The 21,912-nt window shown below is 44.7% G+C and overlaps 1 protein-coding gene across 1 annotated transcript; it reads left to right on the top strand.

The window, feature by feature from the left end:
- The first annotated feature begins 444 nt into the window (after positions 1-444).
- LOC133504952 (protein sel-1 homolog 3-like) lies at positions 445-13,760 on the top strand. Its single transcript, XM_061827702.1, is given in 23 exon segments — positions 445-557; positions 559-661; positions 740-1,214; positions 3,179-3,311; positions 3,507-3,628; positions 4,745-4,860; positions 4,925-4,986; positions 5,970-6,102; positions 6,165-6,300; positions 6,370-6,492; positions 7,790-7,995; positions 8,055-8,234; positions 9,171-9,290; positions 9,366-9,506; positions 10,062-10,124; positions 10,394-10,567; positions 11,229-11,536; positions 11,641-11,731; positions 11,808-11,895; positions 12,880-12,989; positions 13,118-13,245; positions 13,381-13,483; positions 13,564-13,760. Coding segments are annotated over 23 exon segments (3,291 nt in total). The 3' UTR covers positions 13,627-13,760.
- Positions 13,761-21,912: the final 8,152 nt, after the last annotated feature.

Below are 21,912 nucleotides of genomic sequence, written 5' to 3'. Positions count from 1 at the left end.
ACAACTGCATCTGAAATGAAAGTGCTTTGCATGACTACAAATTGAAAAAAACAAAACAAAAACTTAGATATTCCTTTTTGATTAAAATATTTTTACATAATAGTCAGGAAGGCGGCACGGTGGCTCAGCTGGTAAGGCGTTGGCCTCACAGTCCTGAGGACCCGGGTTCAGCCCCGTACCCGCCTGCGTGGCATGTTCTCCCCGTGTCTGCGTGGGTTTTCTCCAGGCAGTCCAGTTTCCTCCCACATCCCCAAAACATGCAACATTAATTGGACACTCTAAATTGCCCCTAGGTATGATTGTGAGCGCGGCTGTTTGTCTCCATGTGCCCTGCGATTGGCTAGCAACCAATCGCGGGTGTCCCCCGCCTCCTGCCCGTTGACAGCTGGGATAGGCTCCAGCACTCCCTGAGACCCTCGTGAGGATAAGCAGCAAAGAAAATGGATGGATAGTCAGGAAACACTCGGGCTGCACCTCATTCGAGTCTTGAGCTCCAATTGTCACAGTCCAATATTGACTTATGCGATCAGGTGGAGCCGGATGAGGTCCGGGTGTGGAGACTTTGTCCTTGACTTTTCTTTGCCACTGCAGCTCGACCGTCTCGTATGACAAGATGGATTTGTGGTACAAATACATTTATGAGCTGTTGTTCAGTGTGCAGGTATGAGCCAATTTATTATTTTTCAGTGGACTAAAACAACAGTCATTAAAAAGTGTCTTTTTTTTTTTTTCTCCCCAGGTGGTCTTTGCGGTGGACTCCGTGAGACTCTTGAATCCTCCCCGGGAACCCGCTCCGGATCTCCCTTTGGAGGTTTCCTACTCATGTGATGCACCTGCGATTGTACAACTGGACTTTATTGTGACCTTCGACATCGGCGAGAGTTCCACATCCTTGCTGAGACGGTGGCACTGCGTCCCGGGAAAACCCCGAAAAAGGACACTCAAGGTGACCCTGCCCGATTGGGTTCTTTACAAACCGGACGCCGTCGTTCCGGACTCCCGGTGGGTGTTGAGCTGCACGCTGCGAGCCTCGATCAGGTACGGGGAAATTGGCGGTGGCGACTGGGTGGTCGCAGTGCACCACGTCGCAACGTTAGAGTCCCGCTCCAAGTACGGTCGGCCCGTCAAGCGGCATCAGGTCTCCTTCCCTTGGGGCGCGAGGATGCTCTCGTTCGCTCAAGACCACGCAAGGAAACAATGCCTGGCAGAGCAAGGTAGGAAAACTGGAAATCGGAAAAATTGAGATTTTTGGGACGACTCCACAAAAATTCCACGTTTCAAATTCCGCGGTAAAAAAAAAAAAAAATCATCATCAGAAGGAGCAGCACAGTCATCATTATTATCATAATCGCAAAATGCTTCATTCTTGACAATCATTAATTCATTCTTTTTATCGTGTTATTGATTGTTAATAGAGATAATACTTAGAATGCTATTTTCCTTTTTTAAAACCTGTAACAAAAGGTTTCTTTTTGTATTTTTTGGGCAAACTAGAATAGATTACATATCAGCATTTTTATTCATTTAAGTAATCAACTTTTAGTTGAGAAAAATGACACTCATTTGATTGTTGGGTCTGTGATTAATCCCAGAATTTGATGCCATCGTCAGCCCATGTCAATCTTGTACATTTTTCTCGGGCCATGTTTCCCAAATTTGATTGAGCCAAAGTTTGCCCCATAATTTACATGAGAAAAAAAACACCAGACAAAAATAGCAAAAGAAAATGATTAGCATTCATGTTTTAATTTTAGTTCATCTTAATCATCTATATTTCAGTGTTCATTGAAAACTGACACAGGGTTGGGAATGACCAATTTGGGAAAAACACTGAAAATGTCTGCCTTTGGCATGAAAATTTTTAATAAAACACACTGTTAAATGGTGACCTTTGGTTACTTCCAACAGTTTAAATACAGGGCAATCATAACATTTTGAAAACTTAAAATATGAATCCAAACAACCAAAATAATTTCGCTAACCTTAAGACATAAAAATGTAGAAATGTGAAATTTATATCAAACAGGCTACTGCACTTACAAGTTATACTTCAGAAATAAGTACACAAGTAATTTGTTTATTTTATATATATATATATATATATATATATATATATTAAATGTGAGAGAGAGAGAGAGAGAGAGATCATGAAATATAAAAGTGAGCGATAAAATGCGTGATCTCCAGGGGCGGTGCTGCAGATTGGCCTAATCGTATTAACAGTTGTCACTTCTATAATATTTGAGAAATTTACATACAACTTACCTTTTTGTGTTTCCTGGTTTTGGATATGCTCCTGGATAATTTTTGTTCCTCGGCTTCCATAATGGATCACATCGGAATATAGAGTGCACAACACTTCGGCGGGAACGTCCACTTTTTGCATGTGTTCGGTTAGACACGTTGATAACGTTTTCGTTCCTATCTGCACGGTTACACGTTGTTCAAGCCACGCCCATCTTACCCCGTGGTTTTTATCAATTTCCCTGGCACGATCCTCATCTTTTCGCTCCGAGACGTTCACCACACCGGCAAACGTGCAGACCGCTCGATAACATACTGTCTATAAGTTATAACTATGCCGTAGTAAACAGAATGATTCTCTATGAAATGTTAACATCAGAGTGAAAATACCGATGAAATACCGCCAAAATGCGGGATGCTGTCGCTATTATAAACACCAAATTTAATGCAAACATAACAACGGCGTTTTCTGCTATCACAGCTGTGACCAATTTCACGACGAGCGTTGCCGATAGATAATCTTGATCACAGCCTCGCCCCGCGTCAAGCCGTACGCTACCCCCCAAAATTTTGTCAACGGATTTACACGTTTCACAAAAATTAAATTTTCAGCTGAAAAAAAACTTGGCAAATTCTCATCCCTGCTGACAAATGTACTTAGTGTGAAATCTGGGACTGCTATTATTTTCTTCAAATGGCAACAGGCCGTCAACCTGCCCATACTCTATAAGGGAAAATTTGATCCATTTTGACTTTTCACAGTAATGGATCCTATATCCTAAATTAAAAGAAAAAAAAATTGATCACTTTTCCTAAAGAGTTAGGGCACTTCAGTTGTATTTAACTTTAAAGTTCAATATCTGCAAGTAGAACCCATGCGAATAACGTGTATACCGGAGTCCAACCACCCCACAATCCCGTCTGTCGTCTTCAGAAACGCTGACCTTGGTGTCCTTGTCCTCGATCTTCGCCTCCACCGGGGAAAAATTCGGCATCGTGAAGAGTCTTCGGCCCTACGCCAGCGAAGTTCTGGAGTACCTTCGAATCCACACCGTCGCTTTCCCCTGGTGAGCGTAACGAGGCGTAGCGTACAAAGGAAATCGAAGCATTAGTTCAAGGGCATGAATCCTCTTGTCATTTGTTCTCTCCGTTTTCAAATGGAAATTACAAATATAGATTTTTTTTTTTTTTCAAGTGTACAGAAAAACATTAAAATATTCCTGATTGACAATGCAAAGAACAAACTGATCCAGAGATTGCAGGTCCAAGTTCTCCATCTGGTTGTTGGTGACCCGACACTGCCAAGAGCGCTCGTGCGGGGTGCTTCATCGCATTGACTCCAAGAACAACTACGCAACGCCCACCGTGCTCCTCACTCAGTCGGGTACGCGCTGAAACCGGCCCGGAAAACTGAGAGATGGTGACAAATCTGTCAATGGTTGGACACGAAGATCTGGTTTTCACCTTCTATGTAATTGCACCAAGACTCCTGTGCGTTAGCGGTTCAAAAGGTCAGAGGTCACACGTTAGCAGCAGCGTAAACTACAAGTTTGCTTTGTCGGCTGTTTCCAAATTGTGCAATGTTCTTACACCCCCCTCCAAAAGTATTGGAACAGTCAGACCGATTCCTTAATTTTTTTATTTTTTTGTCTGTACAAATGAACAGTTCAGATTTGATTTACAGGTACATCTATTTGGAACTAGATCACATGCAAAACCTTTCTTTTAATAGGTGGGCAAAAATATTGGAACACACTTAAATTAGCTCCCTGTTCCGAGGTCCCGGATTCAATCCCGGACCTGCCTTGCATGTTCTCCCCGTGGCGGCGTGAGTTTCCTCTGGGTACTCCGGTTTCCTCCCACATCCCAAAAAACATGCAAACATTAATTTGACACTCTAAATTGTCACTAGGTGTGATTTTGAGTGTGGCTGTTGGTATCTATGTGCCCTGCGATTGGCTGGCGACTAGTTCAGGGTGTACCCTGCCTCCTGCCCATTCACAGCTGGGATAGGCTCCAGCACTCCCCGCGACCCTTGTGAGGATAAGCGGCTAAGAAACTGAATGGATGGATGGATAGCTCCCTGTTACGTTATGTAACTGACATGACAACCAGAGAGCTGCCTAATTTTATTTGAATTATATCTATTTAAGTCTATGAGAGTACTTTTGACCACATAAAAATGTTTTGTGTAATGACAATTAATAGAATGTGTACGCTCAGTGTCAGATTTTGAACTATATTTATACTTATACCAACATAAAAACCTGAGAGCTGCTTTGTGAAGAAATTGTGAAGCTGAGCAAAGTGCACAAACATTGGCCATACTTTTGTTTCAAGCGAGAAATGTCTATGTCTGTGGAAAACATACCATTTTCCAAAAGAAAGAAACGAGAAAATTATATTATATTAATACTATTCTTTTTCGCTCATCTTTGTGGGGTAGACAACAGCAAAAAACAAATAAATCTGACCTTCTCACCCACTGCCTTGTGTTCAGGTCGGCTGCACGTCCAAGTGCACGGCGGGCCGGGAGAATCCACCGCCATCCTCTTCCCGCACAAGCTGCCCTTGAACAGGTGGTGTCACCTCACGGTGACGTTTCAAGGCCGACAGGTGAGTCATGTGACCCATTTATGGATTAAACACGACGCGGTTGTTGACTGTACAATGTCGTCAGGTCGCTATCACCACCGTCTGCTTGGGCAACAAGTCAAGAACGGTGAAGTCCACAGAGAACAGGTGAGTGTGCGGGAAATTGACGGACTTGCTACAGAAAAACAAAATAATGAGCCCCTGAAACATGAACTTTAACAATAATAACAATACGTTTATTTTGTAGAGTGCTTGAAAGGGGACTCGAGATCTTAGCAGTCTCGTGTATCTCGTCGTCATCTCTAGAACAAGTAAACCCACAAAAAAAGTCGAAAGAAGGCATACCCAAAAACAGACGGGCACTCTGCCGTTTATTGCCGGGTTATAAAAAAAAAGTTGAATGACTCATGAAAATTTGGAATTTTTGATAATATGGACATTTTTCATTTAGCAGCATGACATGACAGCGATGAAATGAAATGAGTTTCAAAATTCGAGACAAACCACAAAAAAAGTCTCAGTAAGTCTTATACACAGGAATATACACACAAATACACAGGAAGTCTGACATTTTATTTTGAAGTGACTATTATTGGGCGGCACGGTGGATCAGGTGGTAAAGAGTTGGCCTCACAGTTCTGAGGTCCCAAGTTTAATCCCGGGCCTGCCTGTGTGGAGTTTGCATGTTCTCCCCGTGCCTGCGTGGGTTTTCTCTGGGCAGTCCGGTTTCCTCCCACATCCCAAAAACATGCAACATTAATTGGACACTCTAAATTGCTCCGTCAGTGTGATTGTGCTGTTTGTCTCAATGTGCCCTGTGATTGGCTGGCGACCGGTTCAGGGTGTACCCCGCCTCCTGCCCGTTGACTGCTGGGATAGGCTCCAGCACTCTCCGCGTCCCTCTTGAGGATAAGCAGTGAAGAAAATCCATGGATATTATTGGGATAATGAACACTTTTGATTACTTGCCATTAACCAAAAACAAAAACTTTGAAAATTCACCCCAAGAAACCAGCTCAACTTGGTAAAATAAACTTATATATTATTAATATTAATATGAATATTATTTGTATTCACGCCTCCAAACATTTGGGAACTCTGCCATTTGATATCATTTTGACTTTGCACAGGCTGAGCCATGACATCAGGCTGGACGACACCGATGGATACTTTGTGATCGGAGGGGGTCGATACGTGAAAGGCGTCGAAGGTTACTTCGGACCCTCGTTTTACTATCGCAGTAGAGCGTCGCCCCAAAGCTCGGTAACCCCACCCCACCCCCCACAAACAAACACAACCTACATGACCATTCCTCTCATCCACAGTCAGACGTTGTTCTCCCGGCAGTCGTCCGAGAATTGGACCTTCCCGGATGGATGCACGCCTGTGGAGAATTTTCCTTCTCTATAAACCAAAGCATCCGTTTCTACTCGCTCCTGGCCCAGGAAAGCAAAGCGTCAGGTAGTCGACCTCTCGTCCCACGAGGTGGCGGCGACGTAATTGAAAAGCTCCTCTTTTCATTTTCTCCAGGCAACCGTTTGGAGATCTTCCACGGTGAGAAACGGAAAGATACGCCGAACACGTGCGAGCCGTGGGAGGGGGCAGTTCCTCGATGCGTTGCCAAAATTGTACAGCATTTGGCTTTCAAACGCGGTAAGCGGAAAAGCGCAAAAGGAACTTAAACAGCCTGAAAGGATGGGGAAAAAAAATGTGTGGTATTGTTCAATAATTTATTTAAACAGAGCAGTTGCCTCTTTATTGTTAAGAAATTACAATTATCTCCCGGAAATAGTTTTGATTTATTCCGGGGTCAAACTCTTCAAGAAAAAAGTAAACATACTATAAGTAACATTCCAACCTTTAGCCATAACATATACATATAAAATTCAAATGACACAGATTCAAGTATATCCAGACTATATTTAATCATGTGCTGAGTAAATTATCAAGATAAAAAAAGGAAAACAAAAAAATTATACATACTGTAAATACAGTAAAAGGATGTGTTTTTGCCAATTTATTTTAATGTGAATAGTTTAATTACTGTATGTAGTATATTAATTTATCTTACTGAATTAAACATGTTCATAAAAATGTGTCCAGTATTTTTTATGCAATACATTTATGCTTGTGATTAATGAAACTAAAAATATGTGCCCTGCGATTGGCTGGCAAACAGTTGAGGGTGTACCCCGCCTCCTGCCCCTTGTGAGGATAAGCGGCTAAGAAAGTGGATGGATGGATGGCTAAACTAAACATTATGTACTGTATACACATTGAATGCATCAAATGATTTATTTTATCCATCTATCTTTGCCGCTTATCCTCATGAGGGTCACGGGAGTCCTGGCGCCTATCCCGGCTGTCAACGGGCAGGATGAGGGGTGCTCCCTGAACTGGTTTCCAGCCAATCGCATGGCACATGGAGACAAACAGCTGCAATTAAAATTAATGTTGCATCTTTTTTGTGATGTTGAAGTAAACCAGAGTGCCCGGAGAAAACCCACGCAGGCACGGGGAGAACATACAAACTCCACAGTGGCGGGGCTGGGATCGAACCCGGGTCCTCAGACCTGTGAGGCCAACACTTTACCAGCTGACTCACCGTGCTGCCTCTTTTTATTTAGCAATAACATTTAAAAAAATGACGAAAAACAGACTAAATTGCCCCTCGGTGTGATTGTGAGTGGGACAGTTGTCTGTCTCGATGTGCCCTGTGATTGGCTGGCGACCAGTTCGGGGTGTACCCCACCTCCTGCCCGATGACGGCTGAGATGGGCTCTAGCACTCCCGTGACTCTTGTGAGGATAAGCAGCTCAGATAATAAATAGATGGATGGACAAAAAGTTTTGGAAAGTTGTATTGTCGACTAGTGTTACTGCATTGTTGCACTTGACTTCATTTTTTTTTTAATCTGCTCCAAATATGACTGCAAATGTCATCTTTTAAGCGAGGGGAGGAGTCAGCCCTGACGCGGTGGGCCGAGCGCTGTATTCTCTGTCCCTTCACAAACTGGGCAGCGTGAGCAGCATGCGAGTCTTCGCTCAAGTTTTACCTCTGCTACTGAACGCCAGCTGCTTGAATAACTCTGCAGCTCTGCACATGTCATCGCTCATCTACAGCTTGGGTCTGGGGGTGGACGAAGACCCCAATAAGGTGCGTCGTCATCGGTCAGCGCGTAGCTCGCCAGCGTTTGACGAGAGGGTGTCGTGCAGGCCCGGCTCCTGGCCCTGTTGGCGGCCCAGAAGGACCATCGGCTGGCTCTGCTGCGACTGGGTCACCTGCACCACCGGGGCCTCCGCGGGGTCCTCGCTGACCAGGACGTAGCCTACGCCTACTACGCCAACATGGCCGAACAGACCACGCGGGACCGGCAGAATCCCTCGCCGGAGCAGGTGACGGCCGAACCTCGCAAGTCACTTTTAGGGGCTGCTGGAAAATTTGATTTTCAATAGATTGTTTTTCCCCATGGCGACACCCTGGATCAGCTGGTAAAGCGTTGGCCTCGCAGTTCTGTGGACCCGGGTTCAATCCCGGCCCCGCCTGTGTGGAGTTTGTATGTTCTCCCCGTGCCTAAGTGGGTTTTCTCCGGGCCACTCCGGTTTCCTCCCACATCCCCAAAACATGCAACATTAAATGGACACTCTAAATTGTCCCAAGGTGTGATTGTGATTGCGGCTGTTTGTCTCTATATTCCCTGTGATTGGACGGCAACCAGTTCAGGGTGTACGCCGCCACCTGCCCGTTGACAGCTGGGATAGGCTCCAGCACTACCCGCGACCCTCATGAGGATAAGCGGCAGAGGAAATGGATGGATGGATGTTTTTCCCCATTGTACATCATTTCTGATGGAAATTTGAATTCATCATTTATTTTGAAAATGTTTAAAAAGTCTGTAAAATTAAGAAATGTAGTTATAAAAAGTCTACACACCCCTGTTCAAATGCCAGGTTTTGGGAATATACTGTACGACAGTGATACCAAAATAAATCCTTTGAAAACATTTTCCACCGTTAATGTGGCTTAAAACTTGTAGAACTCAATTGGATGTTCCCAAAACATTGAGAGGGGAATTAAAACTAAACAAATGCAATATAATCTTACAAGTGGTATGTGGCAATGTTCAGAATTTATTTAAATTCAAACTCGTGTTAAATTTGACCCAGCACACAGGTGCCACTGTTTAGGGTGCCCCTTATTTACCCCAAATAAAGTTCAGTTGTTCTAGTAGGCAGTGTTTAAATGTTCTGGTGTGAAATCAAGAGATCTGAACCCCATTTTCTAGCATTCCATATCCTAAACTACACTGTTAAATTCTCTCCCATGTGGAGGTTTACGTTGAGGACATCTACCTGCACAACGACGAGATCCTCAACCTTCAGACCAATGAAGACCATCACATCTTCCAGTGGCTCAAGCTTCAGGCGAACCGAGGTGCCCCCGATGCCGAGGTACCCCTACTGTCATCTCGTGAACAACAACGACAAAAAAGAAATGACAATCAGACGCCAACTGCATTTTTCCAGCAATCCCTGGCCCGCATGCTCTTTTGGGGTCAGCAGGGGGTGTCGACCAACGTTGAGGCGGCAGTGAGGCACTACGAGAGGGGGGCGGTCCGCCTGGAGGACCCCGTGTCCATGTACGACTTTGCCATTGTCCTTCTGCAGGTGAGTTTTGGGGATTACACGACATACTCACTATACATGAAACTCAAACCAATTCTAGCTCAAGACTAATTTCCCCATTAAAATGAATGGAAAGGTGGTTAATCCGTTCCAGCCTCCCAAACATTTTCTTGTCTTTTTTTAAAATGAAAAAATAAATGAGAACTAGCACTCTACAGTATTGTACAGCTTAAAAACATACAGTAATGACATAAATAGAATGTAGAGAAGTGAGACGTTTTTCCTTATTTGCTTTTTTTTTGAGCGATTGCTCTTGGACCGAGTATGTAGCGTTGAAATTATTTTAATGGCTTCGACTGGCATTAATTACGGCCTTGATCAACTCCCTCTGCTTCAGTGTAGTACGTCACAGAAATACTGTACTCATCTTCTGCTTCATCCTTGCAGCACTCATTACCCATGAGCTCATTAGTTGAATTTTTACTTGCACCACAGCAAAGTAGATGAGTAACTGAATGAATTGAGACTTGAATAGACTTGCAAGTTGGGACATTCTTAAAAAAGTTGATCTGAAGTGATGTTACTTTGTCTCCGTAGGGCCACGGTGTCGAAAAAGACGTTCCCAAAGCTGTCACGTTATTGAAGAAAGCAATGGACAAGGTTTGCTATACACAGCGATTTTCTTGACTATGAAATATTTTGTCATCCTTTTGTTTATTTCTGTTGCACATGGTGGCTGACTTGAATAAGTGACAAGAGAAGTCGTCCCATCAATTAAATGACATTTTCAATTTGTGTATGTGCTGTGGATTTTTGGACTGGACTATGTTTATTTTTGTATTTTATTCATTATTTTATTTTGGAGAGGATGTTCGCCATTCCAGTAACTGGAGTGGTCTAACAGGATTAAGTCCTTATTTCTTCTTCAGGGTTTTGTCCCCGCCATCAGCGCGCTGGCCTGGTACTACGAGCGGCTGGAGCTTGACTACCAGAAGGCGACGGCGCTGTGGGAGCGGGCGGATGACCTCGGGAACCCGGACGCCGCTCTCAACCTCGGGATCGTGCACTCCCTCGGGCTTTACCCGCACAGACCTGCCGACCGGGTGGGAAGATTAATCCGTCTGGAAGTGTTATGTTACCAAATACCGAGTTCAATTTTCCTTGTAATTCCACATTTTATTTGAACTTGTGTCGGCACGGTGGATCAGCTGGTAAAGCGTCAGCTTCACAGTTCAGAGGACCCAAGTTCGATCCCGGCCGCGCCTGTGTGGAGTTTGCATGTTCTCCCCGTGCCTGCGTGGGTTTTCTCCGGGCACTCCGATTTCCTCCCACATCCCAAAAACATGCAACACTAATTGGACACTCTAAATTGCACCTAGGTGTGATTGTGAGTGCGACTCTTTGTCTCTGTGTCCCCTGCGATTGGCTGGCAACCAGTTCAGGGTGTACCCCGCCTCCTCCCCGTTGACAGCTGGGATAGGCTCCAGCGCTCCCTGCAACCCTCGTGAGGATAAGCGGCAAAGAAAATGGATAGATGGATGGATTCCAACTAGTAAAAGTGCCAATCATTCAGTTTTCGCTAAGAAGATTCCCCAATTGACGGAGAAATTCTGCAAATGTATTTAATTAATCACCTTCCCCCCGCCCCTCAAAAATATCTATATTTCCTTACAAGTCATAAATTTTACAATTTTACATTTCAACTCAGCATCAGCACCCATTTCTACAGAAGTGGCACACTGAACGTGTTGTTCCTGCCCGCAGTACATGGCGTACAAGTACTTCCTGAAGGCTGCGGAGCGAGGACACATCAGGGGAGCGGCGGAGGTTGCCGACATCTGGTCCACCGGCCTCCCCGGTCTCGTCAGTCGCCGTCCGTCCAATGCTCTCTTGTTGGCTCATAATCTTTTTTTTTTTCTCTTATTAAAAGTAATACACTGTCTGCCCGAGTACAGGACTCTAAAATGTCTTTTTCTACCTGAGCACAGATTGGCAAAGTGGGCGGCGGAGCAAAACGGATACTTGGGTGGTCTGCTGCGGCGAGGCCTGAACGCCTTCCTGAAGAGTGACCTGTGAGTCCGACTTCGCGTCCAACTGCGGAAAGCATTAATCATACCCCAAAACGCAAAACAACAGTGAACAAATGAGCCGTCGCTTGGGTGGTTTGCTTTTCCAGGTTTGGCTCGCTGGTGTATTATATGATGGCCGCCGAACTGGGCGTCGCGGTGGCCCAGTTTAACGCGGCGTACCTGTGTGATCAAAACAAGGTCAGTTTGCTACTGCTGATCATGAATTACTGTTACGCACTGTTGTTCTCATCTTTTGTGCGCCGTTTGTGTACAGGGAGATTTCCTGCCTCCAGCTTTTGCACTGCAATGCAAGAGAAGATATTATAACCTCACGATCCACAATGAGAAACCGGAGCCTTACGGTAAACTAGACAAGAGGAGCTCGAATCGGCGTCCTCCTACGCAAGGCTAATCTTGCTGCAATGATTTTGGGCGAGGTTTAGGCCGTCACTCACGTTTGAAAAATGTACAGGTGCGGTCAGTCATGCCCGCAGATATAAAGTTCCGGGTGTAGTCCACCAGTCATGCCGGCAGATATAAAGTTCCGGGTGTGTGTTCTGTTTGTAATTATGATTGTACCCCTTTAAGAGCGGAGTGGGGCGGTGTCAGGTAAACTAGGAAGTAGAAGTAGGCTGAGCAGCAGCTCGTTAGAGACCATGTGGTTCCGTGTGTGGGGAAAAAAAAAGACGTCAGGCTGTGGTTCACTGCGGTGGATCGGTTTTCATGTGCGCTGAGAGCGTGCGACAAGTGCGCAATTATGCAGCGGCGTAGCTTCGTTTTCAAGTCTGGGATAGGGCGGCACGGCGCTTCAGCTGCTAAAGCGTTGGCCTCACAGTTCTGAGGACCCGGTTCAATCCCGGCCCCGCCTGTGTGGAGTTTGCATTTTGTCCCCATGCCTGTGTGGGTTTTCTCCGGGCACTCCGGTTTCCTCCCACATCTCAAAAAGACATCAACATTAATTGGACACTCTAAATTGCCCGTAGGTGTCATTGTGAGTGCGGCTGTTTGTCTCGATGTGCCCTGCGATTGGCTGGCAACCAGTTTAGGGTGTACCCCATCTCCTGACATCTTGACATCTGGGTTAATCTTAAAGTTTAAGATTAGGTTTTTAAGACAGGGTTTAAGACTTGGGTCATCAGGCCCGAGTTTGGGTTTCAAAAAAAGGGTTAAAGTTTCAAGAAAGCGTTGCGAGCTTAGTGTATCAGACAAGAATATAATTTTTTTTAATTTGCTTTATTCGAAATTAATAGTGCACTTGCTCTTCTTCAAATGCAAAACTTTCCTGATGTTCCAAATGAATGACCACCGATTTACACTTTGAGACGTGCCGTTGTCTTTGCCTGCAGCCTTCCTGAGGATGGGCGACATGTGGTACGACGGCCTGGTGGACGGCCGCAAGAGATTGACCCCTGCCGCGCAGATGTACAAACTGGCGGCGCTGAGCAACGAGCCGCAGGTGAATGAACGCAGCCCGCCGACTAAAATGACTTTGACGCCCGTGCTTTAAGCCTATTTTCCGCCGCCCCGAAGTACCCGGCCGCCTATTATTTTCAAACATGATAAAAAGGTCGTTTCCACGAGCAGGGATGGTACAACCTGGGGTTGCTCGCCGAAGCGGGCTACAGGCTGCCGATGCCGGTACTGATGGAACTGGGCCTTTCCCGCTTTTACTTGGCAGATGACGCCGAGCTTCAAACTGCTTTGTACAAAAGGTTTGTGTGACATGTGAAAAAAAAAAAAATTAGGGCAATGGCGATGGCGTCATAGGTTGAAAGTTTTTTTGAGGATTGGCATTGTAAAAGTGGACTCGCGGGTCTTTTCATGAAGTTTACTTTGCCCACCAAAAGGTGTCGAGATTCTGGCATTTCCGAGTCCTACCTGCCTTGCAGCCTGGCGCTACTCAAAGTGCATCTGCAGGTCTTCCAGAAGGAATATAGTACAGCTATCAAGGTATTTCTGCGTCGGGTCACTCACACGCCGCACAGATGAATTTTTTGTGATGTAATTCCTCATATTCCACACCCCGACAGTGCGTCGTCACGGTTGTCGCGGCCGCGCCGGTTCTCCTTGTGGCCCGACGTGTCTTCTCTTGAAGCGAACGAGAGCTGCGGCGTTTTGCACGTTGATCGTCTTCGAACGTTGGCGGTCGCATGTACAGCACTTCCAGATTAAGTTTTTACTAGTATGGTCCCCCCCCCGCCCCCCACTGATTTTTAAATCACTAAATAAAAGCCCTCCAGACATGAATGTACCGTGCAGTATATATTTATGTCCATTTCAGCAAGATTTTCACCGTCACAATTCACACCTTTTGTGGCTCGACTCTTGCGATGGCGCTCGTCCAGTTGGACCTAACCGGTGACGTTCCCAAGCGGGCCAGCGGGACCGACGACGTGGACGTCGTCCCCCGATGACCGCGAGCGTCCCGTCTGATGAAGCGCGCTCTATTTCGGTCTCGGGCATTTGTCTTTGTGGATCATTTGCTGACGCGCGAGCGCCACAGGACCTGCTGGAAATTTATGTTAGGTCACAGTCAGCACACCTCTGCTTTAAAACTACATGAACGTGGAACACAAGCCAGGATCTACTACAGTTTCTCAACTTTCTGGATTATTTAGGGGGCATGTGACACATTGGCTTTTTATTTACTACTAGAGCGTGAAGACTGCGTTGGTACCCTCAATCCAGAAGTACAGTTGGTACCCGTCTAACCACCCTTGAGGATTTGAAGTGAGACAAGAATATGCAAAATCCTCTTGGAGCCGCCACATCCTGCATGCCACCACCTCTTCTGGTTCCTTTTCTTCAGTTCGCCACGATTGAACAATGCAATCATCCATCCATCCATCCATTTTCTTCACCGCTTATCCTCACAAGGGTCGCGGGGAGTGCTGGAGCCTATCCCAGCTGTCAACGGGCAAGAGGCGGGGTACACCCTGAACTGGCTGCCAGCCAATCGCAGGGCACATGGAGACAAACAGCCGCACTCACAATCACACCTCGGGGCAATTTACAGTGTCCAATTAATGTTGCATGTTTTTGGGATGTGGGAGGAAACCGGAGCACCCGGAGGAAACCCACGCAGGCACGGGGAGAACATGCAAACTCCACACAGGGATTGAACCTGGGACCTCAGAACTGTGAGGCCAACGCTTTACCAGCTGATCCACCGTGCCACCCAATGCAAACAGAAAACATTTCATCAACTTCTTCTTTCTGGCCAGTTCCCAATTCAGTCTTCACTTCTCCATTTTTTTTTTCAATATCTGCTGTTGTCCAATACTGGCTACTTGTGTGCTTGTGTTGCATCTGCACCATTTGCACAATTGACACCCTTCCAGATTATCGCACTACTAAGTTTCTTTCAGCTGCATACATTTATAGAAGTTTCACCTTTTGCGTGATTGTCAGCATTCACAAGTTAATGGTAACGTTTCATTGCTCTGTGACTCTCTGACTTCTGATTTCGATGAAGAAAATGAATACAAGATGACTGGTGTTGGGTTGTTCAAAACAAACCTTCACCCAGAAACCCCAAACTTGTCTTGGAAACTCTATTTTAAAAGCTTAAACAGAGTCTGAAAACCTAATCCAGGATTGACACCCTAATTTTGAAGCCTTGACCATAGTTTGAAATCTGGTCTTCAAACCTAAAACCCTCCACCTCATTTGAAACCCTCACTTGAAATCCAAGCTCTTTTTTTGAAACCGTAACTGTGACTTGAAAGCCTTGTTTAAAACCCTACCATGGTCTTAAAACCCTTTGGAACTCTAACCTAAAACACCATCCCTGCCATGAAACCAAAACAGCAAACCGTAATCCTAGTTTGAAATCCTAGTGCTTTTTTCAAAACCTTCTTAAAACCAAAACCCTCAACTGAACCCCTACTGCTGGCTTGAAACCCCAACATCATTTTTACCTATGAATGCTAAAACCCTAATTTGCAACCCGCCCGGTTTTGAAACCCTGACCTCTCTCTTTCTACTTTACTGTCGGCAACATTCCACCCTAACTTTCCCCACAAGGTGGCGCTGTTCACCTTGTGTTCTCCAGCCGCTTTTCCCCCTCCCATCCCCTCACTCATCCATCTTTCTTCACGCCCTCCCTCATCCTGGAGTTCTTTCCACATCCTTTGTTTCACTTTCCTCCTCAAAAGGTCGCCTGGTGTCTATTTTTTCCACTGTGTGTATGTGTGCTCCCCCCCCCCCCCCTCCTCTCTTTTTCTCATGACTCAAAAAGAGTCGCACATTGGCAACACTCTTTTGTTTGGGAGCCTGCCTGGCAGAAAATGTTTTACCCCCCCCCCCCCCAACCCCCAACTGACACCAATGACACCTGTTCCGTGGATTTGTCCTTTTTCTTGTTTTCACACGCACTCGTTGGCAATTTCCTCTCCAGAGGTGAGGAGCAGCCTCCTGTAATTACCTGTGCATTGGGTGGCTGATTGAGCAGGTTGATGGGGAAACTTCTTCCCCGAACGCGAGTGCCGGCGTGCGGCCGCTGCCGGAGCTCCGCGCTGACTGGATGCGGCCGGCTGAGGCAGACTGGGTGTGGTCTGAAGCTGCCGCTGCCGCCGCCGCCGCCGCCGCTGCTGCTGCACTGGCAAATATGCTTTTTGTGTATCACACAAACCACCGTTTATGTTTAGCTAATAATTTTTTGTCACATGATTTTCCAGGTGGCAATCACTAGTAAACAAAGCCTTGTGTTTCATTTGGCCAAGACCGAAGGATTATATTTATTTATTTTTTGTATTTGTTTGGGCGGCCCAGTGATCTGCTGGTAAAGCGTTGGCCTCACATTACTGAGGTCCCGGGTTCGATCCCGGACCCGCCCGTGCGGAGTTTGCATGTTCTCCCCGTGCCTGCGTGGGTTTCCTCCGGGCGCTTCGGTTTCCTCTCACATCCCAAAAACATGCAACATTAATTGGACACTGTAAATTGCCCCAAGGTGTGACTGGACACTGAAGTTAATCATCATTAAAAAAAAAAAAAATAGTCAGCCACTCTTCAACTTTCACCAGGCCATCGGAAACACTGCAACTGACAAATTTTGACCGAGCATTGTTTTGAGGTTCCACATACTGCTAAATACACCATACTGCCCATCCATCCATTTTCTGAGCCGCTCATCCTCACAAGGGTCAGGGGAGTGCTGTAGCCTATCCCTGCTATCTTTGGGGTGGAGGCGGGGCAAGACCTCAACTGGCTGCCAGCCAAATGACCCCTCCGTACAGGGCACTTAACCACGCCTCGTGAAGTTACGTCACCCCACGTGTGCTAATCTCAGACAAACAATTGGCAAAAATGGCGGAGCAGGAAGAAAAGACGAGAGCCAAATTGTTCGATTTACCATCTGATTTCTCACTCGCATTCTTAGCGAATAGTGAAATATCATTGAAGAGCAGACAGCAGGGCTTCGAGTATTTCAGCGAGGGGTTTTTCAATGGTATTTCCATGCATATCGACGGAGAAACCATCGATATTAGCGCGAGATCTTTCCGGAGTCAGAGGAAGACCGAGAAGCCACATAATATAATATATTATAACCCAAAGACGAATTCGTCATTGACAGTTTCCTATTTTCGTGTTACCTATCACACTTGTGTGCAGAATCTGTATGTGTATCTGTATACCCGTTTGTGAACCGTCGAATGAAGGAAAAGAAGGCGATGCTTGATTTACGAGTTGTTTCTCTCGTTTTCTTTGTGTAACGTCACGCGCTCCCCTCAGTAATTATTCTTCAATTAGTGCCGAACCTACGTAAGTCCCGACCGAGTACGACAATCACTACTTTAGTGTCCTCAAACATCCTTCCTTCAGTCTTGGTGTCTCGGTGCACGTCCAAGGCTTTTAGCACTCGCTAGTCCGGTTTAGCTTAGCTCACTAGCCGCCATCAAAGAGGCACGTTTGTGCAGTCAGGTCCTCGCAAAGTATCGCTCAACACAGATCAAGTGTGTCAATCATTCACACGTAGCTATGTTATGCAAGCAAAGAACTGGTAATTCATTTATATGAGACATGTATTGAAAATCAAATATCGGGCTTACCTTCGTGCAAACATATGAAGAGTTTGTTTTCAAAACGAGACATAGGCATTTTTTTCAGATTTACGAAACTTGCGCCAAAATTATCCATTCGGAGCTGGATAATTTTTGCGCGAGTTTCGTACATCTGAAAAAAAAAATGCCTATGTCTCGTTTTGAAAACAAACTCTTCATATCTGTTCCGGTTGATTTTAGATGGATTCAGTTGATCATGCGATCTTCCACAAAGTTTGATCCATCGAAGACATTTTTCGTACTCGGTCTTCGGTTTTGGAAAGTGTACGAATTGAACTCCACCAACTATCCTATCAGGATACCTGTCGTCACTATTACAAAGTCCGTGACTCCACCTCTTAACCATATCTATTGTTAAGGAACCCAAATACGTGATAAAACGCTAACAAAAGCTATACTGGACCATGCGACTTTGTCAGAGGTAATGGCGGACGGCAACATTTATGCAGATCTCTGGTCTCTGATTGGTCAACGACGCGGATGATGCAATTTCTACAGAGGGGTCAATTGCAGGGCATGTACTGTATTGTATATATATATATTTTTCACTGAACCACAAAGACATAGTGCAATTGAAGAGTTTGTTTTCAAAACGAGACATAGGAATTTTTTTCAGATTTACGAAACTTGCGCCAAAATTATCCATTCGGAGCTGGATAATTTTGGCGCGAGTTTCGTAAATCTGAAAAAAATGCCTATGTCTCATTTTGAAAACAAACTCTTCAATTGTCAAAGAGAGGAAACTGGTGCTAAAAAGAAGGTAAATACTTTGCTTTGTAGTCACAATAATATATAAAACTGTTCGAAAACCGAATTGCTTTTTCCCATTACAATGAATGGAAAAATAAATAATGCGTACCGGGCCTATAAAAATTTTGCTTTTAAAGCATTATTTTTAGCTTTTCCTGATAATAAACTGCATAGTAGAAATACATGTATAGTTTAAATACTTTATATAATAAAATCATTTAAGAAATATATTTATTTTTTGCTTAAAATGTATTCATTAGTAGTAGAGTACGCTAGGCTGCGAATGCATTGCCGTATCTGTAGCGACTCGGCCCCCAGCCTTGTAAACTTTTTTTTTTTTTTTTTAACAAAAGTGCAGAATAACTTTGGCAAGCAACTTGCCTTCTTTGGAGCCATGCTTGGGGATTAATACGCTAGTCCTCGATAAGAAGAAAAACAACAGTCTCTACCGGGACACGTCTGTGTACAGAGGCTGCGTTATACAGAATAACAAGTGTGCTGGTATGTCATTTCTGGATTTTTTTGGGGGGGGGTGTTCGAATTGACAATAACAAAACGCGCCGTGGGTGGGTCAGCTGCTTGTGCCGTGCGCATGATGCTATTTACGGGTCTTTTCAGGGGCCTGGGAATTCACAGCAAAACGCGTCGTGGGTCAGTTGGGGTGGCCGCGCGCAAAATGTTATTTCCAGGTTTTGTCGGGGGCATTCGAGTACCGATTTTCGTTCAAAAACAGAAGCAAAAAAATCTCGAAAACCGATTTGTTCGAAAACGGGGACGTTCGAGAACCGAGGCGTTACTGTAATTGCTTTCACTTAAAGCCTGGGAACATTTCGTTTAAGATGTTATGTGCGTTTTCGATTGGCTGTCACGGAGTTGGGCAACTCATGAAAACTTGTTTCCGAACCACGTACATTGCACGCCTCGTTTGCAATACAAACACAATTTATCAATAAATAGCAAATTCAGACACAATGAAAACTTTGCATTGAGCTCTAAGAGTTTTCCAGAGCTGTACATACAAACTATTATTGTGTTTGTTAAAAAAAAAAGTTTCCAAACCAAGTGGTGGACGGAAAATCTACTTTTCATGTTGCGTGCGAGCAGCTTTACTAAATAATAAATGTGGAATTTTTCATTGTTCGTGGTCTAAGTCCTGGCTGGAAAACAGGCGACAATAAACAACACTATCAGCGACCAACCAGAACCTCCCGAGCCCGTCGCAATCTGTGACAACGAGTCGTGGCCAAGAATGGCAGGCTTTCTTTTCCCATTTGGCTTTGGCATTCCATGAAATAAAAGTCTAATTAAACAATGATGCATTCCTCTTCCCCTCGCCGTCCTATTGACTTTGTCACGGCGCTCATCCTCTCGGCACAACAAAGTGGCGTGGCCAACAGCGTCCGGGGAGGGGGACGGTCGGGGTGGGGGAGCTGCCGTTTGTGTCCTCGTATCTCTGAGTAGCCAAAGCGAAGCTCCATCGTGTGATGAAAAAACTGAATGAAGTTGCAGTGCACACTCACTTCGCTTCAAAGAAAATAAATACAAGTCTTCAATTGACTTTCTCTTCATGGAGTCAGTGTGGAAAATTCAATGTTGGACGCTGAGCAAAATGAAAAATGCGACAGCTAAGAAGCGAGTTGAAGGATTTTAGGATGTTTAGGCTTGCCGTAGGGTTTCATGCCAGAGTTATGGTGGCAAACAACAGTTGGGCTTCCAAATCAAGATTTCAGGTTATGGTTAGGGTTTGACAGTCAGCTTTGAAGCCAAGGGTTAGGCTTTTAAATCAAGGTTTCAAGCCAGGATTTGGGTTTCAAACGAGGTTTCAAAGTTGCATTTTAAATATTTTTTCCCCCAAGAAGAAACTTCATGCTTCATTGAATAGTTTTAAGAAAAAAGGTAAAAAAAAGTTCAGTTTTTATTTTTTGTAAAAAAAAGTTGATTTCCAAAAGCCCCCCCCCTTTTTTTTTTTTTTACAGAAAATAAATATAAAATTAAACAAATATTTTTGATCAATTGATATTTGAAAAAAAAAAAATCATTCAGGTGTGAAGTAATATATTTCCAAAAAAGAAAATGTTTGTCAAGCACAAACATTTAAGAGAATTCAACCACATTTTTAGGGTGGTTAAAAAAAAAAAACGCATTCCTTTTTTAATTTTAAAAAAAATGTCTCGAGTGGGCACAGTGGCTCAGCTGGAAAGCGTTGGCCTTGCAGTTCTGAGGACTCGGGTTCTATCCGGGCCCCGCCTATGTGGAGTTTGCATGTTCTCCCCGTGCCTGCGTGGGTGTTCTCCGGGCACTCCGGTTTCCTGCCACATCCCAAAAATATGCAACATTAATTGGACACTCTAAATTGACCTTAGGTGTGATTGTGAGTGTAGCTGGTTGTCTCCATGCGCCCTGCGATTGTGTGGCAACCAGTTCAAGGTGTACCCGGCCTCCTGCCCGTTGACAGCTGGGATGGGCTCCAGCGCTCCCCGCGACCCTTGTAAGGATAAGCGGCTAAGAAAATGGATGGATGGATAATATTTCAGGAATGAAGTAATGTGTTTCCAAGAAGAAAATGTTCTTCAAGCAAAATGTCTTTACAAGTTCAAGGAAAAAGTTGAGCTGGATTGTGAAAGTTCACATCGCGAGTGGCGTTAAAGACTTTGACGACTTTGGTTGTCAGTCTTGACACGTACATCTAAAAAAATAAAAAATAAATTAAAAAAAAAAAAGCACAAACGTTTAAGTGAATTCAATCACTTTCCTTTTTTAATTAAAAAAATGTTTCAAGCGATGTAAAACTAAACTTGAATAAGAACATGATGGCAAATCTAATACACTTATTTGACCCCTTTGTGTGCCCAAATTCGAAAAGTAGATCATATTTTCCATTGCCGGAAAAGCACCAGCCGTCATCTCAGCTGTGTTCGCAGATCTGTGCATGTGGCGCATGCACCAGACTCATCAATACATTTCCAGTATCGACAGCCTCACCAAGCAATCAAGTTTTTGCATTTTATCAGGAGCTAATCTGCTGTTTTATGATAATCTGTGGTTCTAAGAAAACGCATTGAAGCTGCGCTTACCTTTCATCTTCGACATGAGCACAATATGTCTTCAAGAGAAACTTCACGAATGCATCCTTTACTTTAACATCCTTGCATGCGTGATATTAATCTCCTCGGGAGATATTTGAAATTGCATTTTTCATATGGATTCCGCACCGGAACAAACACGACTTCTTATTACTTTAGCCGCCCCCCCCCCCCCCCCCGTCTTTAATGTATTACTTTTTGCAACATTAAGTGCGTCTGATTATTTGACGGGAGGGTTTAATATTGCGAGCGAGGATGCCGAGCGTCTGCGATTGGGACTAAATGGCCGGCGTGAGAGAAACCCTCTGCCCGTATATTGAAGTTTCACATGCAGGAAAAACACTCGGAATAATAAAGAAGCAAAGTGCTACTTGAACTGCGGGGATTATTTATAATAAACCAGGACCGAGAGGGCAGTCCTTAGGCTATTTGTAATTATGTGACCACCCCCCCCCAAACATAATTACCTTATTTATTCTGCTTC

The sequence above is a fragment of the Syngnathoides biaculeatus genome, chromosome 8, assembly GCF_019802595.1.
Source record: "Syngnathoides biaculeatus isolate LvHL_M chromosome 8, ASM1980259v1, whole genome shotgun sequence".
NCBI lineage: Eukaryota > Metazoa > Chordata > Actinopteri > Syngnathiformes > Syngnathidae > Syngnathoides > Syngnathoides biaculeatus.
The sequence above is the reverse complement of the archived record's forward strand: the minus strand, read 5'-3'. Positions and strand labels throughout refer to the sequence as shown.